The sequence below is a fragment of the Pteronotus mesoamericanus genome, unplaced genomic scaffold (assembly GCF_021234165.1).
Source record: "Pteronotus mesoamericanus isolate MK-2021 breed Mesoamerican mustached bat unplaced genomic scaffold, CSHL_Meso_final scaffold_125, whole genome shotgun sequence".
Lineage (NCBI taxonomy): Eukaryota > Metazoa > Chordata > Mammalia > Chiroptera > Mormoopidae > Pteronotus > Pteronotus mesoamericanus.
In genome coordinates, this window is record NW_026555304.1 from 10,061,372 (window position 1) to 10,084,702 (window position 23,331).

A 23,331-nucleotide genomic window follows, 5' to 3' on the forward strand; every position below is an offset into this window, starting at 1 on the left:
GAAGAGGTGAAACAAAAATAGCGAAAACTCTAAAAGGCATTAAAATCAGTGAGTTCAGAAACTGTTGAGCAGTGGAAAAAAATGTCTCAATAGGTATATTGCCTCAAAGTACTTTGAAGGTGACTAAAATTTAAACATGTAAGAATAAACAATTTTTTAATAAATAAATTATATTTTGGGGGGATTCCCTCTCATATGTGTAAGATTCTCCTTAAGATACAGGAGCTGTAACATAGTATAAATCACTTTGGCAACAAGCAGCAGTTTATGGTGGTGTTTAAGAGTGGTGGAGAAGATTCTGGGGATGGTAGGTATTCATGTGTGTATGGTGATATGAGGATATTTCTTGACCTGTTTCAGTGTTGCCTGTCTCCTTCAACTTATGGATTTAGGACCTAATGCACTTCTATGTGCTTTAAACAGGCATTTTTGATGTAGGCTTGGACTGTGCTTCCGGCAATAGAGTATAATGCTAAGAGTCTGGAATCTAGAGCCATACCATAGGAATCTGAATTTCAACTCTCATCGAATAACTGTAAACTTAGGGAAGTATCTTAACTTATAAACTGAAGCACCAGCCTCAATTTACTTATCTGTAAAATGGAGATGATAGATGTTTCTTATTGGGTAGTAGAAGTAAATGTAGTAATATACTTACTGTGCCTAGCCTGTCTCATAGCAAGCACCCAACAGATGTTAGATACAGTTGCTCATTGTTAATACTAGTATATAAAGGTCAGGTGTCTGCCTCCTGAAAGATTTCTGAATTGACTGGATCCCCAAAGGGGAAGGAATGTGGTCTACATGGTCTCTCTAAGGCATTCTAAATTCATACTGCTTGCTTGGAATGAATGCATTCTAGGGAAGTTTTGGGTGATAGGATTCTCCTGGCCTGCCGTAGCCTAGTTCTGTTCCACACCTCGTTACCCGAACCTCTGAAACGTGGGGTGTTTGTGAGATGGGCGTTTTCTGGCATTTTTGGCAGTGGAATGTAGCTGAATGTGCACTTATTTGGTAGGTACACTGGAATATTAGAGCACTTTGTAAAATTGCACCACCTTACGCTTTACGAGAAAAGGGGTATATTTGTCTTGAGAGAGAGAGACAAGAACAAGAAAAAAGATTTTAAATTAATGGACGACAGTGGACTATATCTAAATCCCCATGAGTATCATAAAACTATATTCAATTTCATATGATTCAGGTGTCCATTCAACAGGTATCTGTTAAGCATTTATTCATACTGGTTAACTTTGTCCCAGAGGGAGAGTTTGAGAGAATCATTTGTGTTTTGTTATTAAGACTGCTTCCCAAATCCAGGTCATACTGTCATACTCTTTTCCTGGTGACTGGTTAGAGGGGCTCATCCTGGTTTTCTTTTCTCTCAGAACTGGCCCCACCCACTCTCCTGCAATTTTGTTTTCCCCCAGTATTGGCTATACTTTTCTTAGTTTTCACCTTTTCTTATTGCCCCTGTGTTTATTTTAAGACCCTTTTGGGGTTAGGAATCTGACTGTTAATCCTTATGGGAAAAAAAATTGAAAGAGCTAACAAATGTTAGGTCATTTAAAAATCTGAAGCCTTTACAATTATAGTTACCAACTCAGTGCTAAGATAAATAACTGGTAAAGCTGTAAGTGGAACACAAGATGGGCTTCTCTCTTCCTTGTGCTGAGCATGAAGCTTGTGAAACCTATTCTATTCTATGGATTGCTCCCCTCTCCCCTCTGTCCCCGTTGAAAGTGCTTCCTTCCAGCACCCGTGGAGATTGATGAAATCAAGAAAGAGATCCTTTCAATCCTCCCTGGATTGAAACAATCCTCCCTGGTCTCATGTATGTGGTTTGCATTTCTAAGGACCTCCAGATAGAATGCTACTCTGCTTTAAAGTGTACCTGAGATTTGTTTTAATCAGGTATGATAAGGTGACAGACATGGAGACAATGCCTCTGAAAGAAGAGTTTATTATTTACAGTTCCCAAGAGGAGGGAGCACGCCACCCAGGGCCACACAGGGAAGCACCAGCATCAATCAGGAGGCAAGAGACATGAGGGGAGAGCATGAGCATGAACCTTTATGTGGTTTCAGGGCAAAGGCAGAGCAGACCTGGGTAGCAGCCTTAGCACTGGCCAGCTTGAATAATTTCAGAGGACTCGGCTATAGGGGTCGTCCACAGGTGCTGATATCTTGCCCTGGAGTGATTTAATGTAGAGGAATATTAGCCTGGTGTGTAAGAGTTAGATAAAGGAGGTGGTTGGGACTATGAACCCTGGTTGGTTGGTTTGCATATTAGCTAGTCCTGGGAGGGATTGTGTCTCCAGGATCAGCAAGGTCCCATGATATCAAAGTGCCATGAAATATAGAAAACAGAAAACATGATTAATGCATACCTTTTCCAGTGGTCCTGTGCTTATCACAGAAGTGATTTTTTTTTTATTGGCATTTTCTTACTGAATGATACAAAGAATGGTAAAGTGACTCTCTGCACTTCAGGAGATTACAGTCTGTCTTAGTAGATCAAGTCTGCACGCATGAAATAGCGAGTAGACATGCAGGGCACAAGATTATCACTGGCCAGAAAGATCTGCACAGTGTAGCACAGGTTCAGTGAAGGGAGAGTAAAGCCTCCTATAAACGAGAGAGGGCAGTGATGAAGAGGACAGTCTTTGGAGTCAGACTGCTGGGTTCATCTGGCTTCGTTTGCTGTGTAGCCTTGGATAAATTATTTAATCCCTGTATTTTAGTTTCCTCATCTGTAAATTATGTTAATAGTAATAGTACCTACCTCATAGAGAGCTAAAATGAGTTAATACATCAAAAGTGCTTAGATAAAACTTAGGATTTAGTAAGTATTCAGTAAGTGTTGTTATTAGGGCTATGGAAGGAAGTTTAGTGAAGTGGATACAATTGATCTGTAAGGACAAGAGACAGGCGAAGTGTTCCTTTGCTGGGGCAAGGGAAGGAAGAACTGGTGGCTGGATATGAGGCTGTCAAAGTCAGGTAACTGGAGGTTGCTCTGGTAGGATAAGGTTGAAAAAAATAGGTTGGTGAGACCTTTGAATGCTAAGGAGTTTACATTTTTTCTTTGTCATAGAAATTCATTTCAAGCTTGCTTTTCTTTTCTTTTTTTCTTTTTTTTTTTTAAACCAGAGACATGGCATGATTTAAATTAGTGCCACAGGAATCAGTCTTGATAGTATGGCTTTGGAGAGAGGAGACCTTGGTACAGAGTCTATTAAGTCAGGGTACATTAAGTTAGTAGTAGTAATAATTCTAAAATCTTTGTGGTTTAAAAAACTAATAAAGGTATGTTTCTTGTTCATGCTGTATGTTTGTGATAGCTCAGTCAGGTGCTCTGCTTCTCATAATCATTCAGAGATCCGGACTGATAGAATAACCAACATCTCATACCTTGTATGCCTAGAGGGAGGGAAAAGAGCGCTCTGGAGGGTCATGCACCAGCAGTTAAATACTAGGCCTGGCGACACTCACACTTCCATTTATAACTCATAGGCTAGAACTAGTTATGTGGCAGTCATCAATTACAAGCGTTCCAGAAATTGTAGTCCTTCTCTATTTAAGGTGAGGGGTGGAGAGGAAGAACTGAAATTACGTAATGTTATGGGACCACCCCGTTGTATATGTGGTCCGACTTTGATCATTGTGCATCAGGTTAATCCTTAGGCCGCATAACGACATTTCAGTCAATGATTGACTCTATATATGACTGTAGTCCCATAAGATTATAATGGAGCTGAAAATTCCTATCACTTGGTGTTGTAACCATTCTGACCTTGTAGCCATCGTAATGTCGTAACGCAATGTATCACACACATGTTTGTGCTGATGCTGGTGTAAACAAACCTGCTATGCTGCTGGTTGTATAAAAGTATAGCACATAGAATTATGAACACTACATAATACTTGATAATGCTAATAAACAACTCTCTGGTTGATGTATTTACTACAGTCTTAGTGTCATTTTAGCTCTTTCTACTTATAAAAAAAGTTTGCTGTACTCATAAAACAGTATGCCATGTTTTGCTGGCAGCAGCCTTATACACCTTGTGCTTACCTATCTCCTGATTGCATCATTTTTCTCTCATGCTTGATTTAATCTCATGTTGTTTTATAAAGTTAATGTAGCCTACAAGTACAGTATTTATAAAGTGTACAGTAGTGTACAGTTATGTCCTAGGCCTTCACAATCCTTCACCACCCGCTCACTGACGCGCCCAGAACAACTTTAAGTCCGGCAAGCTCCATTCATGAAAAGCGCTCTATGCATACAGGTGTACCATATTTTTAGTCTTTTATACCATATTTTAACTGTACTATTTATATGTTTAGATACACAAATACCATTGTGTTAGAATATTACAGTTACCTACAATATTCAGTATGGCACCATGCTATACAGGTTCATGGAAGCAATAGGTTATATACTATATAGCCTAAGTGTATATTAGGCTATACTGTCTAGGTTTGTAAGTGCACTCTATATGTTCACACAATGGAGAAATCACGTAACAAAACATTTCTCAGAATGTATTCCTGTCATTAAGGTGGTGCATGACCATATTCATAAATAGCACTAAAGGCTGCTCACCACAGAGGGAGACTTATTTAGAAAGTTCTGTAATAGTTCAAGTAAGTGGTCTTAGTTTCTGGATCAGGGTTGTTGCAGTCAATAGGGAGAAGAGTTGGGTAAAAAAAAAATTTTGAAGCAATAGTATTTAAAAGTTAATAATTGATTGGATAGAGCTAAAAGGAAAGAGGAGTCAAGATGAGGCAAAACTTTTGGATTCTGTGGAAGGTGATGCTGCCGTCACAGAAAAATGGAATTTGGTGTGTGAGTTAGAGAATGGTAGGAGGCCAGTGGATGCCCTGTCGGCCTCTAGAGCCATGCCTGCCTGCAAACTGTAGTTGGTCTTCAAGGAGATAAATACAGAAATAGAGTAATCATTTATTTATAATTCTTTTCCTTTTTCCTATGCTATGGTCTTTTCTGATTATGTTAAATCTAAAAAAATTGGGGCTTGTATTTTAAATGTTATATTTCTTTTTTGTGTTTTATTATATTTTACAAACATATTAACCTGTGACAGTTAGGGGAAAAATAATTAGCCCTTTACCACAGGTAGTTTGGGAAGCATTGCTTTGGAGAGAGATGACAGGGACTTAAAAGATCGAAGCTGGTGATAAGGGGTTGAGTCCTTTCCATAGAGTAATGAATTCAGTACTTGAGATGTGACACTCCAAAATGTGATGAGGACCCAGGACTGAGCCTCGAAGTGCACCCAGTGTTACGGGGGCAGAGATTTAGGAGGGGTTGTAGGTAGTAAATACAGTGCCCCAGGAATCCTCTAAGGTGCTAGGAAGTGGTTAGTAGTGTCAGATGCCACAGAGAGTTAAGGAAAATAAGGACTGATGTCAAGCTAGGTTTGGCAAGAAGTAAGTCATTGTGAATGTTTAAAAGTAAACTTTTAGCATAGTGGTGTGGGTCAGATGACAGACTTCAAGTTATAAGAAATGTATGAGATAGTAAAATAGAAGAGGGCATAAACTATCAGTTGGAAAAGTTTGGTGGCAAAACAAAGGTAAAGACTAGAAAGGGTCAAGTAAGAGAAAACATATTTTGTTGTTTTTGTGTGTTTTTTTTTTGTTTGTTTTTGTTTTCAATTGGAAGACCTGAGCAGCTCCAAAGGTCCCTATCAGTTGAGGGTGGTGGGGGAATGGATGTGGGAAGGAAGAAGGAGGTGGCCGTGTGCTGTGGCCAGGGGCAGGAGCGGGGAACAGAGGGCCGTAACGGTGAATGGGGGTGCGAATGGGGGCGAGAAGGGGGCTGTTGAAGAGGAATGGTGCAATAACCCAGATGATTACTGGTCATAGCAAACTGAGGGTGGTCAGAAAGAGAAAAGGATGGGAATTTGCAAATCTCAGCAGATTCAAACAGGGGAAAATGCAAAGTGGGGCACTACTGAGGTCCAGCATTGATAGGGTAGGTGTGGTCAAAGTTAAGTGAGCAAGGTCTCAGAAGCCCTAGTGAGAGCATTGGTGAATGGCTCGAAACTGTGACCATGGATCCAGTGTAGGAAATTCAGCTTCTCACTCTAGCCAATGCTTAGTTGGTATGAGTACTGAATAACAAAGTAATGGAGTGGGGTTACTTAATCCTCAATTGTAGTTAAAAGAAGAATAAGAATATGGTACAAGATGTATTTAAGATAAAATTATTTAATTAAACCTGGAAACATAATCATTATTCATCAAAAGTATGAAAAGAATACAAGTATGATGTTTTTGGTGCTATGGACATTGTAAAATTTACAATGTGCCTCAAAACTCCTACCTGTCAAAGTAATCTATTACTCATTTATCATTTGCTTTCAGCTCTTGCTTCTTTAAGTATCAGAACTGGAAAAAAGCTCGGGGCAGAAATGCAGTGTCTGTTGTTTGTGCCCACCCCTCTCTTCTCTGACCTAATTATTCTTCCGTCAGTCTTGAACCCAGCCCCCTGCTTTCCCCTCACCTTTGCTGTTGTCTGTGATGGGCCCCTGTGTGATTTCCCAAATGACACTGATACAAGGTAGCACATCGTGGTCACTCTGTAGGATTGCCATGCAAAAGAAGCCCTGGACATGGAGGTTAGGAGCACTCTGTAGTCCAGCTGCTTGAATTCAAATCTTAGTAAAACCTTGCGCACTTAGCCTCTCAAAGCATCATTTCCTCATTTGTAAAAAGGATGGTAGGAATAAAAAGGATTGCAAGATATTAGGAGAGTATCAGCTACATAGTAAGCACTCAGACATCAATTATTCTAAATAGATTATTTTTAATAGATATTTTCACAGCTTTTTGCTAGTTTTAAGTTTTTCATAAATGTACTTTAAAAAAACTGACAAGTCAAGTTATTTGCCCTAGAAAATGGAGAGCTGTCAGTGTATGCAAAGTCTTGTGCCTTGAGCAAGATGACGAAGGCCGAGGGAAGGATAAAGTCAAACTTGATAGGAGTGGTGTACCCTCAACAGGCCACGGTATGACTGAGTAGTTCCTTGTTGCGTTCCATTGACGTGTCTTTAACAGTTTTGATGCAGAAAGGTTACTTTCTACTTTTAAAATTTAGATATTTCATATGAAATCTTTAACTGTTGATTGTGCCAGGAAGCAAATCAATGTTTATTACAACATATCTCCTAAGGAAGAATCAGATGTTGAGGTTCAGCAGGTAAATAACTTTTCTGTGCCTTCACTGGTCAGCCTCCATGAGCAAGTGTGGCTTCTTGAAAAAGGAATAGAAAAGTGAAATCTTTTCTCTGTAACTGTAATAGGTCTCCCAGGAATCCTTTTGCTCTCACTGCTATAATTTAGTTTAAGTGGCACTCTAGAAAACTGAAGCAAGCTCTGCTTTACAAGCAAGTAGCAATCAAAGGGATAAGTTCTTTTCCCTTTGAAAATAGAGTGAAATCACTTCCATTCTGATCTTTGCAACCCAATGCCTGCTGATAATGAGAGCATAAACGCATTAGGCACCAAAGAGGAATGGCATCTGGATGCGAAGACATGACCAGGATACCCAGAATAAACACAAGTGGCATCAAGGAAGCTGTGTTCCATCCTATCACATCCTGTTGAAGCATAATGCAGTGTATGACTATGTGATACTGATGTGAGTAAAATTAGTTTTTGTTTTCAGTGTTCACATTTAGACCTCACTCTCCCACCCCCCTTGACTGCGTAGAATATATAAATCAAGCCACATCTGACAGTGATTTGCTTTCTTTATCTGGGAAAAAGTTTTTGACTCTGATTGTGATTTGGCTTCGCTGCACTGATCTTCATCACAAGCTTCTTTTATAATTCCCACAGCAACATAACTTCAGTTGTTGGGGGTTTTGGTGGGGAGGGGCATAATATACACATCACAATTGGGTCTTTCATTACATAATCACAAATTATATGCCGTCACTCGTATATGCTTCATGAAAGCAGTAAATTTAAAGAAAAGAGAGACTATTTAAAACTTGAGACCAGAGAGCACAGTTTATCTTATTTACAGTTTGGCTTAAAGATTGGGATTTAAGTTAATATCATACCACATATGGTAATCCTGCAAAGTGCTACATACTTTTATTTATAGTTAAGGGAATAAAGCAAAATCCCCTTTTCGTTATGTTATCTTGCATTATTTACTCAGTGATGAATGACATTGCCTTGTGGATATGTTTTGCAATGAAAGACCCTATTGTAGCATATATTTATATGGGGGGGGGTGATGTGGGTTGTTAGAGTTATGGTTTCAGAGGGATTTTAAAATCTGAATATCCTGGTACTTGTTCAGTTGAAATGTATAGCTAATGCTGTTTTAACAGTGAACTTGTGCTTGAAGTAAAAGAAAAATAAAAAGGAACGAACAAAGAGGGGAACTTGAAGTTAAAATGTTGGAAATGAAATAAAATAACTAAAGGCGTATTGGTATATCCTAAACTCAAAGATTAAAATTGTTCCTGCTGCTTAAAAATGACTTCAACTTTAAAAGTTTATTAACTGTTTAAGGGCACCCATGAATGAATTCTATCAAATTGGGGGGTTATGACTATGAGGAGCTGAAAGAAAACTTCTGAGGGATCCTACAGTTTAATTGCTGCTCAAACTTTTGAGTAGAAAACTAGTTTCATGCTATGTCAGTTTGTTCAATATTCATGAGAACTTCTACTAAAGATGGAAAAAGGTTGATATTTTTGAGGGAAGGTTATTCGTCTTTTAGACAATATTTGTTTTGAAATATAAAGAAAAAATAGATGAACAAATAAATAAGAGGAGATGTTACGTTTTAATAAAGTAGAAATTGTTCAACCTCTACTCATTCAGAATTTTGGATAATTTAACCAGAAATGGGCTGCCATTTTGCCAAGTAGAAAAATAAGGACTTCCTAACAAATTAATAAAATAAGTAAGATAATATATTTGAGGCAGATGTGCTTCTGTGACTCATTCAGAACTTAAAAGACTTCCCAGTATTTTATGGGCTTCCATTGTTTAAATGGGTAGTCATGTCATTCTGAGGAGAAGCCTACTGTCACTTGTGTCATTGTTATCCTGCATGTAATGTCATTTTGTCCTGTCTGCTTTCAATATTTTTTCTCTATTTTTGTGTTTTAGCGGATTAGTTTTTTTAGACTATGATGTGGATAGATGTAGTGTCCTTTGTATTTATCCTGCTTGGGTTTGTTTAGATTCTTGAATATTTTTTGATTTTAGAGAGGAAGGGTAAGAGAGAGAGGGAGAGAGAGATGGAGTTGTGAGAGAGAAACATTGATTTGTTACCTCTAGTACGTGCCCCGACTGGGGATCAAACCCGCAATCATTTGGGGTCCAGGATGATCCTCTAACCAACTGAGCCTCTTGGTCAGAGAAGATCTTGAATCTTTAGACTTATCTCACCAAATAAGGAAAATTTTAAGTATTTTGAAAATAAATCACTTCTTTGGAATACTTTTAGATTTACCAAAACAGTTGCCAATATAGTATAGAGTCCCCGTATACTCATCATCCAGACTCCCCTACTGTTGATGTCTTATGTATCACGATATATTTGTTAATCTATAAAAGTAACATTGGTGAGGTACCATTAACTACAGGTTTTTCATTAACGTACTTTTATTTTCCTGTTTTAGGATCCAACCTAGGATACCACTTTACACTTTATCCCCATACGCCTGCGTCCATTCCAATCTGCAACAGTTTTTCAGATTTTTCTTACTCATCATGGTCTTGATGCTTTTGAAGGGTACTGGTCAGATATTTTTTAGAATGTCCCTCAATGTGTATTTGTCTTGACAGTTTTTATGCTTAGACTGAGGTTAAGAATTTTAGGAAGGAGACTGTAGTGGTAATATACCCTTCTCATTGAATCATATCAGGGGATAATGATATCAATGCGACTTACCACTGGTGATATTAACCTAACAATGTGCTTAAGTTTGTGTCTGACAGCTTTCTCTACTGTAAACTTAATATTTTTCCCTTTGTCATTCTCTATTCTTCAGAATCAAGTTACTAAGTACAGGTTATACTTAAGGGAAGGGAAAGTCAGCTCTATCTCTTCAAGAGATAGTATCTATAAGCTATTATTTGGAATTCTTCTGTAAGAAACATATACAGCCATCCCATTTATTTTGTTTATTTATGCAGTAATTTGTTTATATTAGAATAGAGTCATGGTATTATTTCATTCTTTGGGCTTTAATCCAATACTGTCATTATTTATTCTCTTGCTTAGATTGTTCCAGCTTTGGTCATTGGAAGCTCTTTTAGGTTGGTTTATGTGTCCTTTTGAGATGCCCCTACTCATTTTTTTTAATAACTTCATTTATTTTTTAACTTTCTTACTTTGGTGGCCTATCTGATGCTATAGGCCATCTTGCATTTTATTTGCCCCAGCCCTATAATCTGTCCTTTTTCCATAGAGGCTGGCTTCCTTTTACTAGGAAATGATATTTGGAAACCACAGTCTGAGTGCTGGTTGTTCATACCATTCATTATTTTTTAAAGTGTGTTTTGCATGGCATTGTCTTTCACCTGTCCTTCCTAGACTGCAATTACATATGTTAAACCTTTTGATTTTGACCCCAAAGTACCTGTGCTCTATTTGTTCTTTTTTTTAAAGTATATTTTATTGATTATGTTACTGCAGTTGCCCAAATTCTCCCCTTTTCCCCCCTCTATCTGGAACCCCTCTTCCCTCTAGCATTTCACACCCACCCCCCACACAGTTCATGTCCATGTGTTGTGCACATAAGTTCTTTGACTTCTCCATTTCGTATACGTTCTTAACATCCCCCTGTCTATTTGTACCTGCACATTATGCTTAATCCCTGTACCTTTTCTCCTATTCTCCCCCTCCCCCTCCCAGTTGATAACCCTCCAAATGATCTCCAGACCTATGATTCTGTTCCTGTTCTGGTTGTTTACTTTGTTTTCTTGTTTGTTTTAGATTTAGTTATTGATAGTTGTGAATTTGTTGCCTTTTTAATGCTCATAATTATAATCTTCTTTTTCTTTAATAAGTGCCTGTAACATTTCATGTCATAATGGCTTGGTGATGATGAACTCCTTTAGCTCTACCTTGTCTGGGAAGCACTTTATCTCCCTTCAATTCTAAATGATAGCTTTGCTAGATAGAGTAATCTTGGTTGTAGGTCCTTGCTTTTCATCACCTTGAATGCTTCTTGCCAGTCCCTTCTTGCCTGTAAAGTTTCTTTTCAGAAATCAGCTGGTAGTCTTATGGGAAATCCTTTATATATAACTCTCTCCTTTTCTCTTGCTGCTTTTAAGATTCTCTCTATATCTTTAACCTTTGGCATTTTAATTATGATGTATCTTGTTGTGGTCCTCTTTGGGTCCAACTTGTTTGGTACCCTCTGTGCTTCCTGGACTTGCATGTCTATTTCCTTTGCCAAATTAGGGAATTTTTCTTTCATTATTTTTTCAAATAAGTTTTCAATTTCTTGCTCTTCCTCTTCTTCTGGCATCCCTATGATTCAGATGTTGGCACGTTTGGAGATGTCCCAGGGTCTTCTTATACTATTTTCATTTTTTTTTAAAATTCTTCTTTCTTCTTTCTGTTCTGGTTGAATGTTTATTTCTTCCTTCTGTTCCAAATCATTGATTTGAATCCCAGCATCCTCCCCTTCACTGTTGGTTCTCTGTAGATATTTTTTAAAATTTTATTTAATGTAACCTTCATTTCTTTCTTTATGTTGTTGCCATACTCAGGGAGTTCTTTGAGCATCCTGATCACCAGTGTTTTGAACTCTGCATCTGACAGGTTGGCTATCTCTGTTTTGTTTAGGTTTTTTTTTCCTGAGGTTTTGATCTGTTCTTTCATTTGGGCCATGTTTCTTTGTCTCCTCAATTTGGCAGCCTCCCTGTGTTTGTCTCTATGTATTAGGTAGAGCTGCTTTGACTTCCTGAAAAAGGCACCTGTAAATTGTGTGGGGCGGAGCCTTAAGTAATCACCAGGGCAGGGCAACCTGCTTCACCACTTTGTGACTCTGTTGAGGGAGGGCTTGGAGAAGCAGCTGTGCTGCTGCTTGGATTCTGGGTTTTTTTCCAGCCCTTGCTCCGTTCTAGTCACTTCACCTACTCCCTGTGTGCAACTGGTGCCCTTCCAGCTGTTGTCCTACTGTTGAATCCCAGAGTGGGTCGGTTTGTGTAGGTTTTTAGACAGTTTAGGCCCTTTAAGTGAAGTTTCCTGAAAATCCAGCATTTCTTCTGCTGCCCAAACCCCCATTGGTTTTTACAGCTAGAAGTTATGGGGATTTATCTTCCTGGAACTGGAATCCTGGGCTGTGAGCCTGGGGCTGGGACTGCCTGCTTCCAAGGTATCCCTCCCAATTTTTATCCACTACATGTGAATGTGGGATCTCTGGTGCCTGTTCTGCCGCTGCCACCTCTCTGCACCACACTGCATCTCCTCGCCTCTCTGCCCTGTCTCCATGTCTCCACCCCTCCTACCCATCTGGATGATTGTGGCTTCTTTAAATCCTTGGTTGTCGGACTTCCATACAGTTTGATTTTCTGACAGTTCTGGGTATTATTTGTTTTGAGATTTAGTTGTAATTCTTTTTGTGGTTGCATGAGGAGGTGAAGCATGTCTACCTACACCTCCTATCTTGACTGGAAGCCCCCTCTGTTCATTCTTTTCAACATTTTTTCCTCTCTGTGCTTCAGAATGCATAATTTCTCTATAAGTATCTTCAAGTCCACTAATTCTTTTTTCTGTAATCTCTAATCTGCTATTAAACCCCACTCAATGAATTTTAAATTTCAGATACTCTATTCTTCAGTTCTGGAATATACTTTTTTAAAATAGTAATTTCTATTTTTTTGGCTGAGTTTTCCTTTTAGTTCATTTGTATTACAGCATTTCTGTCATTAACTATATTACTAATAGCTTCTTTAAAGTTAATATCTGCTAATTCAAATATTTGGGTCCACCCAACTCAATTTCCATTTGTTGCTTTTTCTTTGGGTATGGGTCATATTTTATTGTTTTTTAATACCTTATACTTTTGGATTTTATCTTGGATATTGTGATCAATCCTTTATAGAAAGTCTGGATTCCATGTGTTCCTCTGAAGAGTATTAACGTTTTATATTAGCAGGCAGTTAACTTGGCTGAACTCAAACTTTCAGCTTTGCCTTCCCTGCAGAAATCCCATTTTAGTTTGTTCATTTGGCCATGAATGGACTGTTTGGTTTGTCCCATAGCTAGATAATTGGGCAGTTTATATGCAGAATCTTATCTTTTCTGGAGTTTTTCTTCTTTACTTTCCAGGTACTGAGTCAGTCCTGTATTCTGTTTTCTGATTCCTTAGCCAGTGAGACTGCAAGTTTCACTCTTCATTTTAGCTGGTTGGCATAGCATCAGCTGGGGCTACCCTCAGATGAAAAACAATAAAACATGAAGTTCAATGCCATTCTCTTCTCCCAACTGTCACCTTTCTATAGTTTCTCCCAGCTTGTTGTTTACTCTCTTGTGCCTTCAGGTTTTCTTTATTATTATCTAGAGTTTATAAGTGCTGTCAGTGGGAGGGTTGGTCTGTTATAAGCTATTACATGATTACAATAACTGGTAATTCCCTTCATTTAAGGCAAAGGATAATATTAATTTAAAAACTATACTATACATTCTCTTCTCAAATGTGATCTAGTTACTCCTCCATCAAGAGATGGAGTTGAATCCCTCTCCTTGCATCTGATCTGGACTTGCCATATGATCTTTTGAAATCAGTGGAATGTGGTGAAAGTGATACCACATTGACTTTCGAGTCTAGATCAGAAAGGTCTCCATTCAGCTTTCAAATGGTTCTTTGGGACACTTGCTCCATTGGCCGCCAGCTGCCATATAAGATGTTCATCTCTTCTGAGACCTCCATGTATAGCTACTCTGGCCATCAGAAGAGCCCATCCTCCAGCTGACTACCACTGAGTGTCATGGTCAAATTCATAAGATGCAGAAGAATGGCCCACCTGAGTGTTACCCAAATTCCTGAAACACAGAATATAATAAAATGGTTGCTGTTTGAAGCCACAAAATTTTGGGTTAATTTTTCATGTAGCAATAGTGACTGGAACAAAATTGAACCTTGAAAGAAGGAGTAGAATGTCTAAATCAGTCATGAATAAAGATGCCGGTGAGCAAATAAAAGTATTAACATTTTTTTCATAAGTTGAATGAGGGTTGTTAAAAACAATCAGATACTAAGATATTAATAATAATATGGAAGCTGGTATAGAGTAGGGAAGAAGAAAGACTGATGATAAAAAAATTTCTAGGATCTTTGTGTTATATTGTTCAGAAGGCTGCTAGAGATTATTTTAAGTAGGCATATTGAATGAATAAGTTGATTGTCTCTTATGAAACAGTAGAGGGAAAAAGAGAATTAGAAAAATAATTAACCAAAAGCAGAAAAGTAAAAGTTAAGAAACAAAATCATGGTAGATAGATAAAACAAAATAAGTTGCCTGAGATCAGAGCTGTCACAGCAAGAATCATGATAAATGTAAATAAATTAATTTCAATGATCAAAAATAATAGTCATATTTTAAAAAATGCAGTCACATGTTGTTTAAAAAGACACCCAAGGCAAAACAACTTAGAGTAGTTAAAAATAAAAATAAAGGGTTAGGAAAGATATATCAGGGAAAAACAAACCAAAAGAGAGCAGGTCTGACAAGGTATCTGGCAAAATCGAATTTTTGGGTGTTTTACCCAGGAAATACTTGCACATGGCACAAGGAGACATGTAAAAGGATGTTCATTGTTGCATTGTTTATAATAATGAAAAATTTAAAAGAACTTATATATCAACCAGTAGGGAAATTGTTAAAGATTTTGCTTACCTTGGTTCAGTCTTCAAATGGAGACTGCAGCCTAGAGATCAAAATAATGCTGAGACACAGAAGGGAAGCAATCGAAGAATTAGGAAAAATCATTAAGAGGAAAGCTGTATTGTTAGAGACCTTTGTATTCCCAATTACTGTGCATGGATGCAAGAGCTGGACAGTGAAGAAGGCTTATGGGAAAAAAATAGATTATTTAGAAGTATGATATTGGAGGAGAGCTCTATGGATACCCTGGACTGCCAGAAAGATGAACAAGTGGGTCCTAGAACAAATCAAGCCTCAAACGTTGCTGGAGATAAAAATGACAATACTGAAATTGTCTTACTTCAGGCATATCATGAGAAGGTAGTGTTCTTTGTTTTTGTATTTTATTTGATCTTTATTGTATTTCTTTCCATTACCCATTAGTCCCCTTCTGCCACCCTCCCGCCACTAATCACCACACTTTTGTCTACCTCCATGAGACCCTTTTGCTCAATCTTTGCACCCCCTAATGTCGCCCCCCCAACAACTAGCTGTCATCCTGCTCTCCATCTGTGAGAAGGTAGTGTTTTTTGGAAAAGGCAATGATGCTGGAAAAAAATAGAAGGAAAGGAGGAAGACCAATGAGCTAGATTGATTCCATAAAAGAAACCATAGGCATCAGTCTGCAGGAGCTGAGCAGGGATGTTGAGGACAGGACACGGTGCACATCACTCATTCATAGGGTCACCTGGAGTTGGAGCCCACTCAGTGGCATATAATGGAAAGATATAAATTGTGGAATATTCATATAGGGACACTAAATGGCAGTTAAAAGATGCTAAATCTATGTGCATCAATATGGCTATGTTTCAAAACTGGTTGAGTGAAAGAAATGTTGCATAATGTCAGTGTGACATTTCTAAACATAAAATAATGTATTTGCATTTCTAAGATGCCTTGTAATTCTGAAATTATTTTCTCAAATTTCACAGCAATTAGCTATGCTCCTATGGCTATATAGGGTTGGGCAAAAGTAGGTTTATAGTTGTTCTTATGGAAAATAATATACAATAATTAAAATAATAATACAAGAATAACTGTTTTGCATATTTATTACTGTAAACCTACTTTTGCCCCACTCTGTATGCATTTGAATGTGAGAAACTGTACCCAGAAACAGTACACTTTAGCAGCAACTGGCTGTCATTAAGAACAATCACTGTATCCTAAAAAATGAACACTCTTGGAAGAGCAGAAAGCTGTCTTACTCAGAACAAGTAATGTATGGAATTTAATATTTTGTAACTACTCACAGTGTGTTCAATACTATATAATAAGCATATATGCAGAGATACCTCCTTTTCTCCTGAGTTGCTTAAAATAAAGCAGATGTGGGATAAAGAGGTATCAAGTATCTCCTGTGAAGAAGAAATGAGAGCTGTCTGGAGGAAGATGTTTGTTAAGTAATAACTTTCTACTGGAATCTATGCAAGCTGGAATCTCTGTTCTGTAAATAACCAGGTGTGGAAATCACAAATGCCCTAAGATGTCAATTCTGCATATATTTATTGAGAACCTTCTACATACTATGTACTTAACATGATCATAAACACAAAGATGAACCAGGAATCCCAAGTTGTTTCTAGACCAGTGGAAGGTGGAGGTAACTATAAAACAAAGTAGGATAAGTTAAAGACCCTGTGAGTGATTCATAGAGCTTTATAGCTTGAAAGGAGAATGAAATTATTTTCTTTGTAAAGGTCCAGAATGGCTCTGCAAAGGCTATTTCACACATTTGTGAATGTGTGCATTTCTTCTTGGGTGATTGAAAGTGGCAAGAAAGTTGTTTTGCTACACCATTGCTCTGTTTAGTATTTGATACTCTTTTCACCCCCTCTTCTTTCTTAAGAAAAATAATGGTGTGCATTAAACCTTTCAAAGCCTTTAATGGTGATGCTGAGACAATCATTTAAGCATTTAAAATAGACACCACATTTTAAAGGCAACAGTGGTTAGCCACTGGAAACTAACCATTGGGTCTGATAAAGGGGGGAATTTTATGTTATGGTTTATGACAGAGAATGGAAAAATGCTTTAGTGAGACGGGCTGGCATTTTAAATTGGAGCACAATAATAGCAAAAAGTGCTGAAGTCAACAGACTGCTTAGAAATATGGTTACTCTTTGATGAGAGAGGCCTTTCAAAGTGGCCACATACACGCGTTTGCAACCACAGTCAGTTCAGTTCTTCCCTAAACTTGGGACTGTGACCTTGATTGATGTCAGTGAGAGTTATGCACTGGCAGAAAACGGTTTAAGTCATCCATGAATTCAAGGTAAGTACAAAATAGGTGTAACAAGCAACAAGTTATAGTAGACTTACACATTATACATAACTTAGGTTGAAAACCATGCAAAGGTAATGGTGCTCTTCTGAATCTTCTGGATCTGGCTTAAAACATTCTCCTATTTTCCCCAAAGTCATTTCAATACAAATTGATTCTAGTCCACACAACTAAAAGAAGAATTTAAAAAAAGGTAGAATGGAATATGGAAGAGTCTTAGGAAGTGACATTTGATTTATGACTTGGACAATATGAAGGAAATGACCAGAAGAGCTAGAGATGAGAATTCCAAGGAGAAGCATCAGCAAGTGGAAAAGCATCAGAAATGGGTGACCTTGTGCAAATTGCTTGACCTCTTTGGGCCTCATTGTCTTCCTTTATAAAACTAGAGAGTTGGACTAAGTGAGCCCTAAGGAATTTTTCAGCTCCAAAGTTCAGTGAAATGAACACTAGCTAAAATGGGCAATGGGGACAAATAGAGTTTTTTTTTTGTTTTTATTTTTCCAGTTTTATTGAAATATAATTGACATATAACATTGTATTAGTGTAAGGCATCAACATAATGCTTTTATATATATGTATAGATAGTGCAATGTTTGTTTTTAAAGGTAGCATCCCTCTGGTGGTTGAAAGGAATAGGACGGAGACATGGAAAGGGACAAAATGTTGGCACGATAACAATGTCAAATGAAACAAGATTCCATATTAGTGACAGGGGTAGTGTTGGGGAGAATGCTTCTTTCCCATTTCTGATGTTTCCTTTCTTGTTTTCTTCTTAATTACTGTAATGTTCCTGGTCACTTCTAAGCCTCAGGGAGATGAAATGATTTATTCTGGTAAATTTGGGAAGAAGAAACTGGATGTGCTCTGCTCAGCTCAGCTCAGGTCGTCCATTTTGCTTTTGGGCATCAATCCTGACCACAGAGAGCTGTTTTCTTTACTTCTCCAGGCCCTGTCTTACAGAGCTCCTTTTCTGTGAGCTTTGACCTGAGCCAGCATTGCCCATGACCATATGGGTAAATCTTTCAAATCTGGAGATTGGCTCCCTTTGGCTCTCACACTAAACCATGTTCTTCAGTTTAGCCTTCATCAGTAAAAATGGTGATGTTTTGGTTTCCCTTCTCTCATTTCTCAGTATGTTGAGAATTTGGGTGGACAAGAAGAGTGCTATTTATTTGGCCCTTTCATATCCCAAAAGCTGGGATTCAGGGGGAAGGGAACTGGCTTTGGTGAGAAGGGATACTGCTTCCTTGAGTCAGGAGATAGCAATAGTTGTGAAGAACTGGAGATCTCTGAGGTATGGTGGAGCTTCTGAGATTCAAAATCATCTCAGTAAAGTAGGAGACCAAATAATTACCTGGGAATGATTCAGGAGGCATGGAATTGGAAAATTAAGGAAAGTTTAGCATTGCATCTATGGGGAGTATACTCAAGAATCCACTGAAGGGGACCAAAGCATTGCAAGGTAGGATGACAAATAAGATGATGTTAAGAGACTTGGATGGATAGAGCTCAAAGGTAGTCTTGTTCGTTGCCACCAGAGACAAAGTGGTGAAAACTGCCATGTAGAATGTATTTTATTCTCGTTATATTAATTTTCAGAAGTACATGAAGGAATCTGTTAGGGTTGGAATGGTTACATCAGTGCTGTTAAAAATGATAAACTATACTTCTTTGAATATGATAGTTTAGACAGCCACTAAGTTGACCCTTATCTCAGTTGATTTAGATTTTCCTCTTTTGCGTGCGTATGTGTGTTTAGGATTTTTTTTTATTAAGAATTTTTTTAAAAAACCCAATAAACAAAACACTACATGGTAGCAGCCTCAAATACCAGCAGGATAAATTTTTAACGTACATTGTTTTTCCTCACACAGGGCCAATGGCTTTATTGAGAGGTATTATTCTTTATATGACAAGTTTAGTCACTTTCACACAGAAAAGAAAATACCCTGGTGTATTTCCTTTGTCTATTGACTTTTCTAGGACTAAGGACCAGCCTCTCCATGAAGTAATCTCAAACTATTCTTTGCATCCCTGATTTCTCTCAATTTCTACTACCCTAAAAGTCAAAATGTATGTATTAACATGCACAGTTTTTTGGGGAGAGGAATAGTAGGTAGGAGCATAGGATTTGGGCGGGTGATTGTACTTCAACTTGGTGGGGAGGGAGAATAGAATTTGGTAGGTGAATATGAGAGGTGGAAGCCAAGAGCCCTCCAGGTATTGCACATTGCTTAGTCCAGAAAGCAAGGAAGTGTGGTGCCTGGTCAACTTCAGGGAGTACTGTGTTGAGCAGGCCCTTGGCTCGAGGACAAGGATGCAAAGGGAGTGTGGTTTCCATGAGTGGGAAAATAGCACAAAAACAGATTGTGCAAAGCTGCAGGAAGCCAGATTTTTTTTAGGTCGGGTGAGATTTTGATGAGGGAACATCCTGTGGAGAGGTAGAAAATGAAAATTCAATGGAGTTGATTGCTGGAATGAGATTCTAGGAGGAAGGGAAATAAGAGTCTGGTAGACATGCAGGTAAGGTTGGAAGAGAATTGAGGAGGAGCTAGACAGTGATAAGGAAGGGCTCAACTTTACTTGAAAAGTCAAGCAAGTAATTTTTGTAGTTGATAGAAGAATACATCCTGATATTGATAAATACAAGAATTATTTTAAGTATACCTACTCTGCTAGAGTTTTTCTCTTCTGTTTTTGGTAAAAGAATAATAATATAGAAACAGCATATGCTGAAAGAAATTAGGTATATAACAGGGACTGAAATAATGTCAAAAAGTTTTTTTTTTTAGCCAGATTGCTATTATAAAATAAGAATACATTTTGATTCAGAACTTTTATGAAGAACTTGGGCATTTTATTACAACATCTGTTTCTACATTTTAATTTCTCCCCTTACTTTTTTATAGATATTTGCGTACTTTTTTTTTTCAAATGAGAAGAACTTTTTGTTTGCCACAAGAAGGCTATTATCCAGAATGTTAATGGGTTTTCAGCTATTAAGATGTAATGATATACCTTGAGTATTTAACTATAAATTTGAAAAATCTCCATGAACAATCTCAGAGGAATACTTAGAATGCACTCCTGGTAAATTGGCTCATTTTCCTGTAATTTACTGGAAGTACTGATATGAGAGCAGTCCTAATGTGAAAAGTACATTAATCCCTGGAGTTACATTGTATGCATTAAATTATTACTCTCAAAGAATAAAATGTATGAGGCCATTTAGCCTTCATTCACATTTGTTATTTAGAATCACAGTAGAGAAACAATCACTTATCTTTTGATGCACAAAATTAGAAATGATACATTTAATATATTTTAAAAACAAGAAGTACAGTGATGCTGTTAGGCTTTTGCATAACAATTGCTCTTTTCCAAAACAAGTACTGTTCTAGTTAGAAGCAGGTTCCTTCTGTCTGTGTGGAGGCCTCTTTCTTTCAGTTGGTAATTGAAATATTTTTAGAAACCCATAATGCAGCTTTCTTTGATGTCAGTCACAAAGATTAGTCTGCCTTCTAGCCATGAGCTTCTACCACATTTAAGGAGGTAGTCAACTTGCAGGAGCAGTGGCTGCAGGAGCATTTAGGGTCTTAGAATTTTGTCTAATTGTGTTTTTCTTCTTTTCTTCTTTGCCAGGAGACGAAAGTTGTGGAACCATAATTCGTGACATCAAAGGTTTTGGTTTTTGTTTTGTTTTGTTTTTGTAGACAGTCATTATGAGTCCAAGTGATAAAGGCAGATAGAAAGGCCCTTCTGAGATTTTAACAAAGCTCTCAACGACCTACACCATGGACATAAAGCTGGACCCTTCTCAAGATGACTTGCCTCTCATGGCCAACACCAGCCACATACTTGTGAAGCACTATGTACTGGACCTAGATGTGGATTTCAAAAGTCAAATCATTGAGGGCACTTTAGTGCTTTTCTTTCAGGCTGGAAACAGATACAGGAAAAAGAGTGGTTCCACTGAGGAAACCTGCCCGTCAGAGTCGAATGAAGTCTGCAAATTTAGGATGCCAGAACCCTGCCATGTTCCTGTGACAAATACAAGGACCTTCTCATCTAAAATGAGATGCAATGATTTTGCAATCTGTGGTAAAGGTGAAAAAGAGGCTTCCGGTAAAGATGGTAACCATGACAACGGGGAACAGGCTTCTGGGATTTCTAGCTCAAAGTACTGCTATGACACAGGGAATCATGGGAGTGAGGATTTTTTGCTAGTGTTGGACTGCTGTGATTTATCTGTGTTAAAGGTTGAGGAGGTGGATGTTGCTGCTGTGCCAGGTATTGAAAAATTTACAAGGTCTCCTAAGCTCAGGGTTGTTTCTGAGCTCAGGAATCAGATTGTGCATGAACTTGTGACTCTGCCTGCACATCGTTGGAGGGAGCAGTTAGACTATTATGCTCGCTGCAGCCAGGCTCCTGGCTGTGGGGAACTCCTGTTTGACACTGACAGTTGGAGCTTACAGATCAGGAAGACAGGGGCTCAGACAGCTACTGACTTTCCTCACGCCATAAGGATACGGTACAGAACCAAACCCCAGGGGCGATCAATTACATGGACCTCAGACCAGAGTGGCAGGTAGGTATTGGGTATTCTGCAGCCCCCTGTCTGTTGATTTAATACACTGGGAGATGAGCCGTTGCAGGAATGCTCTCAGACAGGGGGCAAACTCTGCAAAGATGCTGCTATTTATTCTGTGGCATTACCCATCCAACCCCAACTCCTTAGACCCACAGTGAAGCAGGTAAATCCCCAAGAATGCTCACCTCTTAATAGGATTACTTCCCTTAAGTCAGGATGAAAAGGTTACTTTATTAAGCCCCCATATTTCTGAATTAGGAGATTGAAAGGCAAGCCTAATGATTAAATCCCGACTGTACGTCTCTGTTAAGATCTCTGTTGGCAACTTCCCTTCTGTAGATGGGCGTGATATGTGCCTCTCAAAGTTCCTTTGGATTCCCCCTGAGGGAGTAAACTGCTGCCAACTTGGGTTGGTGTGAAGCCTGGCAGAGTGCTTCCAAATTAAGCCATCTCTGCTTTGGGACTTTCTTACTGTCCTGTGTCTTGGCAGCTGTGCCTCCCTGGACTTTGTCTATACTCATAACATGAACCTCCAAAGCCTTCAAAAGGTTTACTGTGGGGCGTATGAGAGCCCTGCTGATTGTATACCTCGGAGACTCCTAGTTTGTAGTGTGGGGAGAAGGAACTGATGAGGTGTTGATTTCTGGGGGATATATTTAAGGAATCATTTGTTCTTCTTGTCCCTTGTCCAACAGTTGTTGAGGATTTTTAGAATTCGAGAATTTTTAAATCAAACTTTATTGATCCCTTATTATTGAACCAATTTTTTTGTGCTAATGTACTACAAATCAATATGGTAATTATTGCAGAAGCTGGGGGATTGTCGATCTCTGTGAGCTAGTTTTGAGCACCTTCTTTTGTAGCATTGGACTCCCTTAATGGAGACAGTGTTCTTGGTAAATTGCTTACATCTTTCCCCAACACACCCCCAAAAAAACGTTTAGATTTTTTTAAAGTATCACTTTGACTTTGAACTCTAATTACCCTGTTTCTTGCCTCTAATCTTACCTCCTGCTCTGGTCTTCTGTCCTGCTTGGAATGAGTTCACTTCCTGTCTCGTTTCTGCGAGAGTCTGAGTTTGGGAAATTGCAAGGTTGATACAAACTTGCATCAGTACAAAAGCATAGTGGTTTATTTATAGAATAACTTGTTAGATATTCTTGGGAGACCATGAAGGGAAAGAAACAGGTGTTCTTATTGTAACCTCAAAGTTTTTTGTTTTCTTGAGATTATTAAAGATGAGGTTTTCAATAAGATTTAGCTATACTGTCTCTGAATACCTTACTAGGAAATTATAGTTTTTATATTCACAGATATTTAATTTTTGAATTGAATAATGGGGAAGAAACTATTCATAATATTTGGAAGAAATACTCACTAATGGCCTCAAACATGTCTTTCTTTTCAGTGCTTGCTGCAAATAAAGAGAGTAGATTTGTGAATTGCATTACCTGTAAAGTGTTGAGTAGGAATGGATTAATGCTGGTTTCCATAAGGAAACTAAAGAGTTCCTTGGG

At 38.2% G+C, this 23,331-nt stretch overlaps 1 protein-coding gene across 2 annotated transcripts in view; it reads left to right on the top strand.

Annotated features, from left to right (window-relative positions):
* Positions 1-23,331, top strand: part of AOPEP (aminopeptidase O (putative)) — a 402,502-nt gene that overhangs the window by 19,571 nt on the left and 359,600 nt on the right. For both annotated transcript variants that reach the window (XM_054588087.1, XM_054588088.1), the window contains exon 2: positions 20,866-21,811. In XM_054588087.1, the coding sequence (XP_054444062.1) occupies positions 21,018-21,811 (794 nt within the window). In that variant the 5' untranslated portion in view covers positions 20,866-21,017. The remainder of the gene's footprint in view (positions 1-20,865; positions 21,812-23,331) is intronic.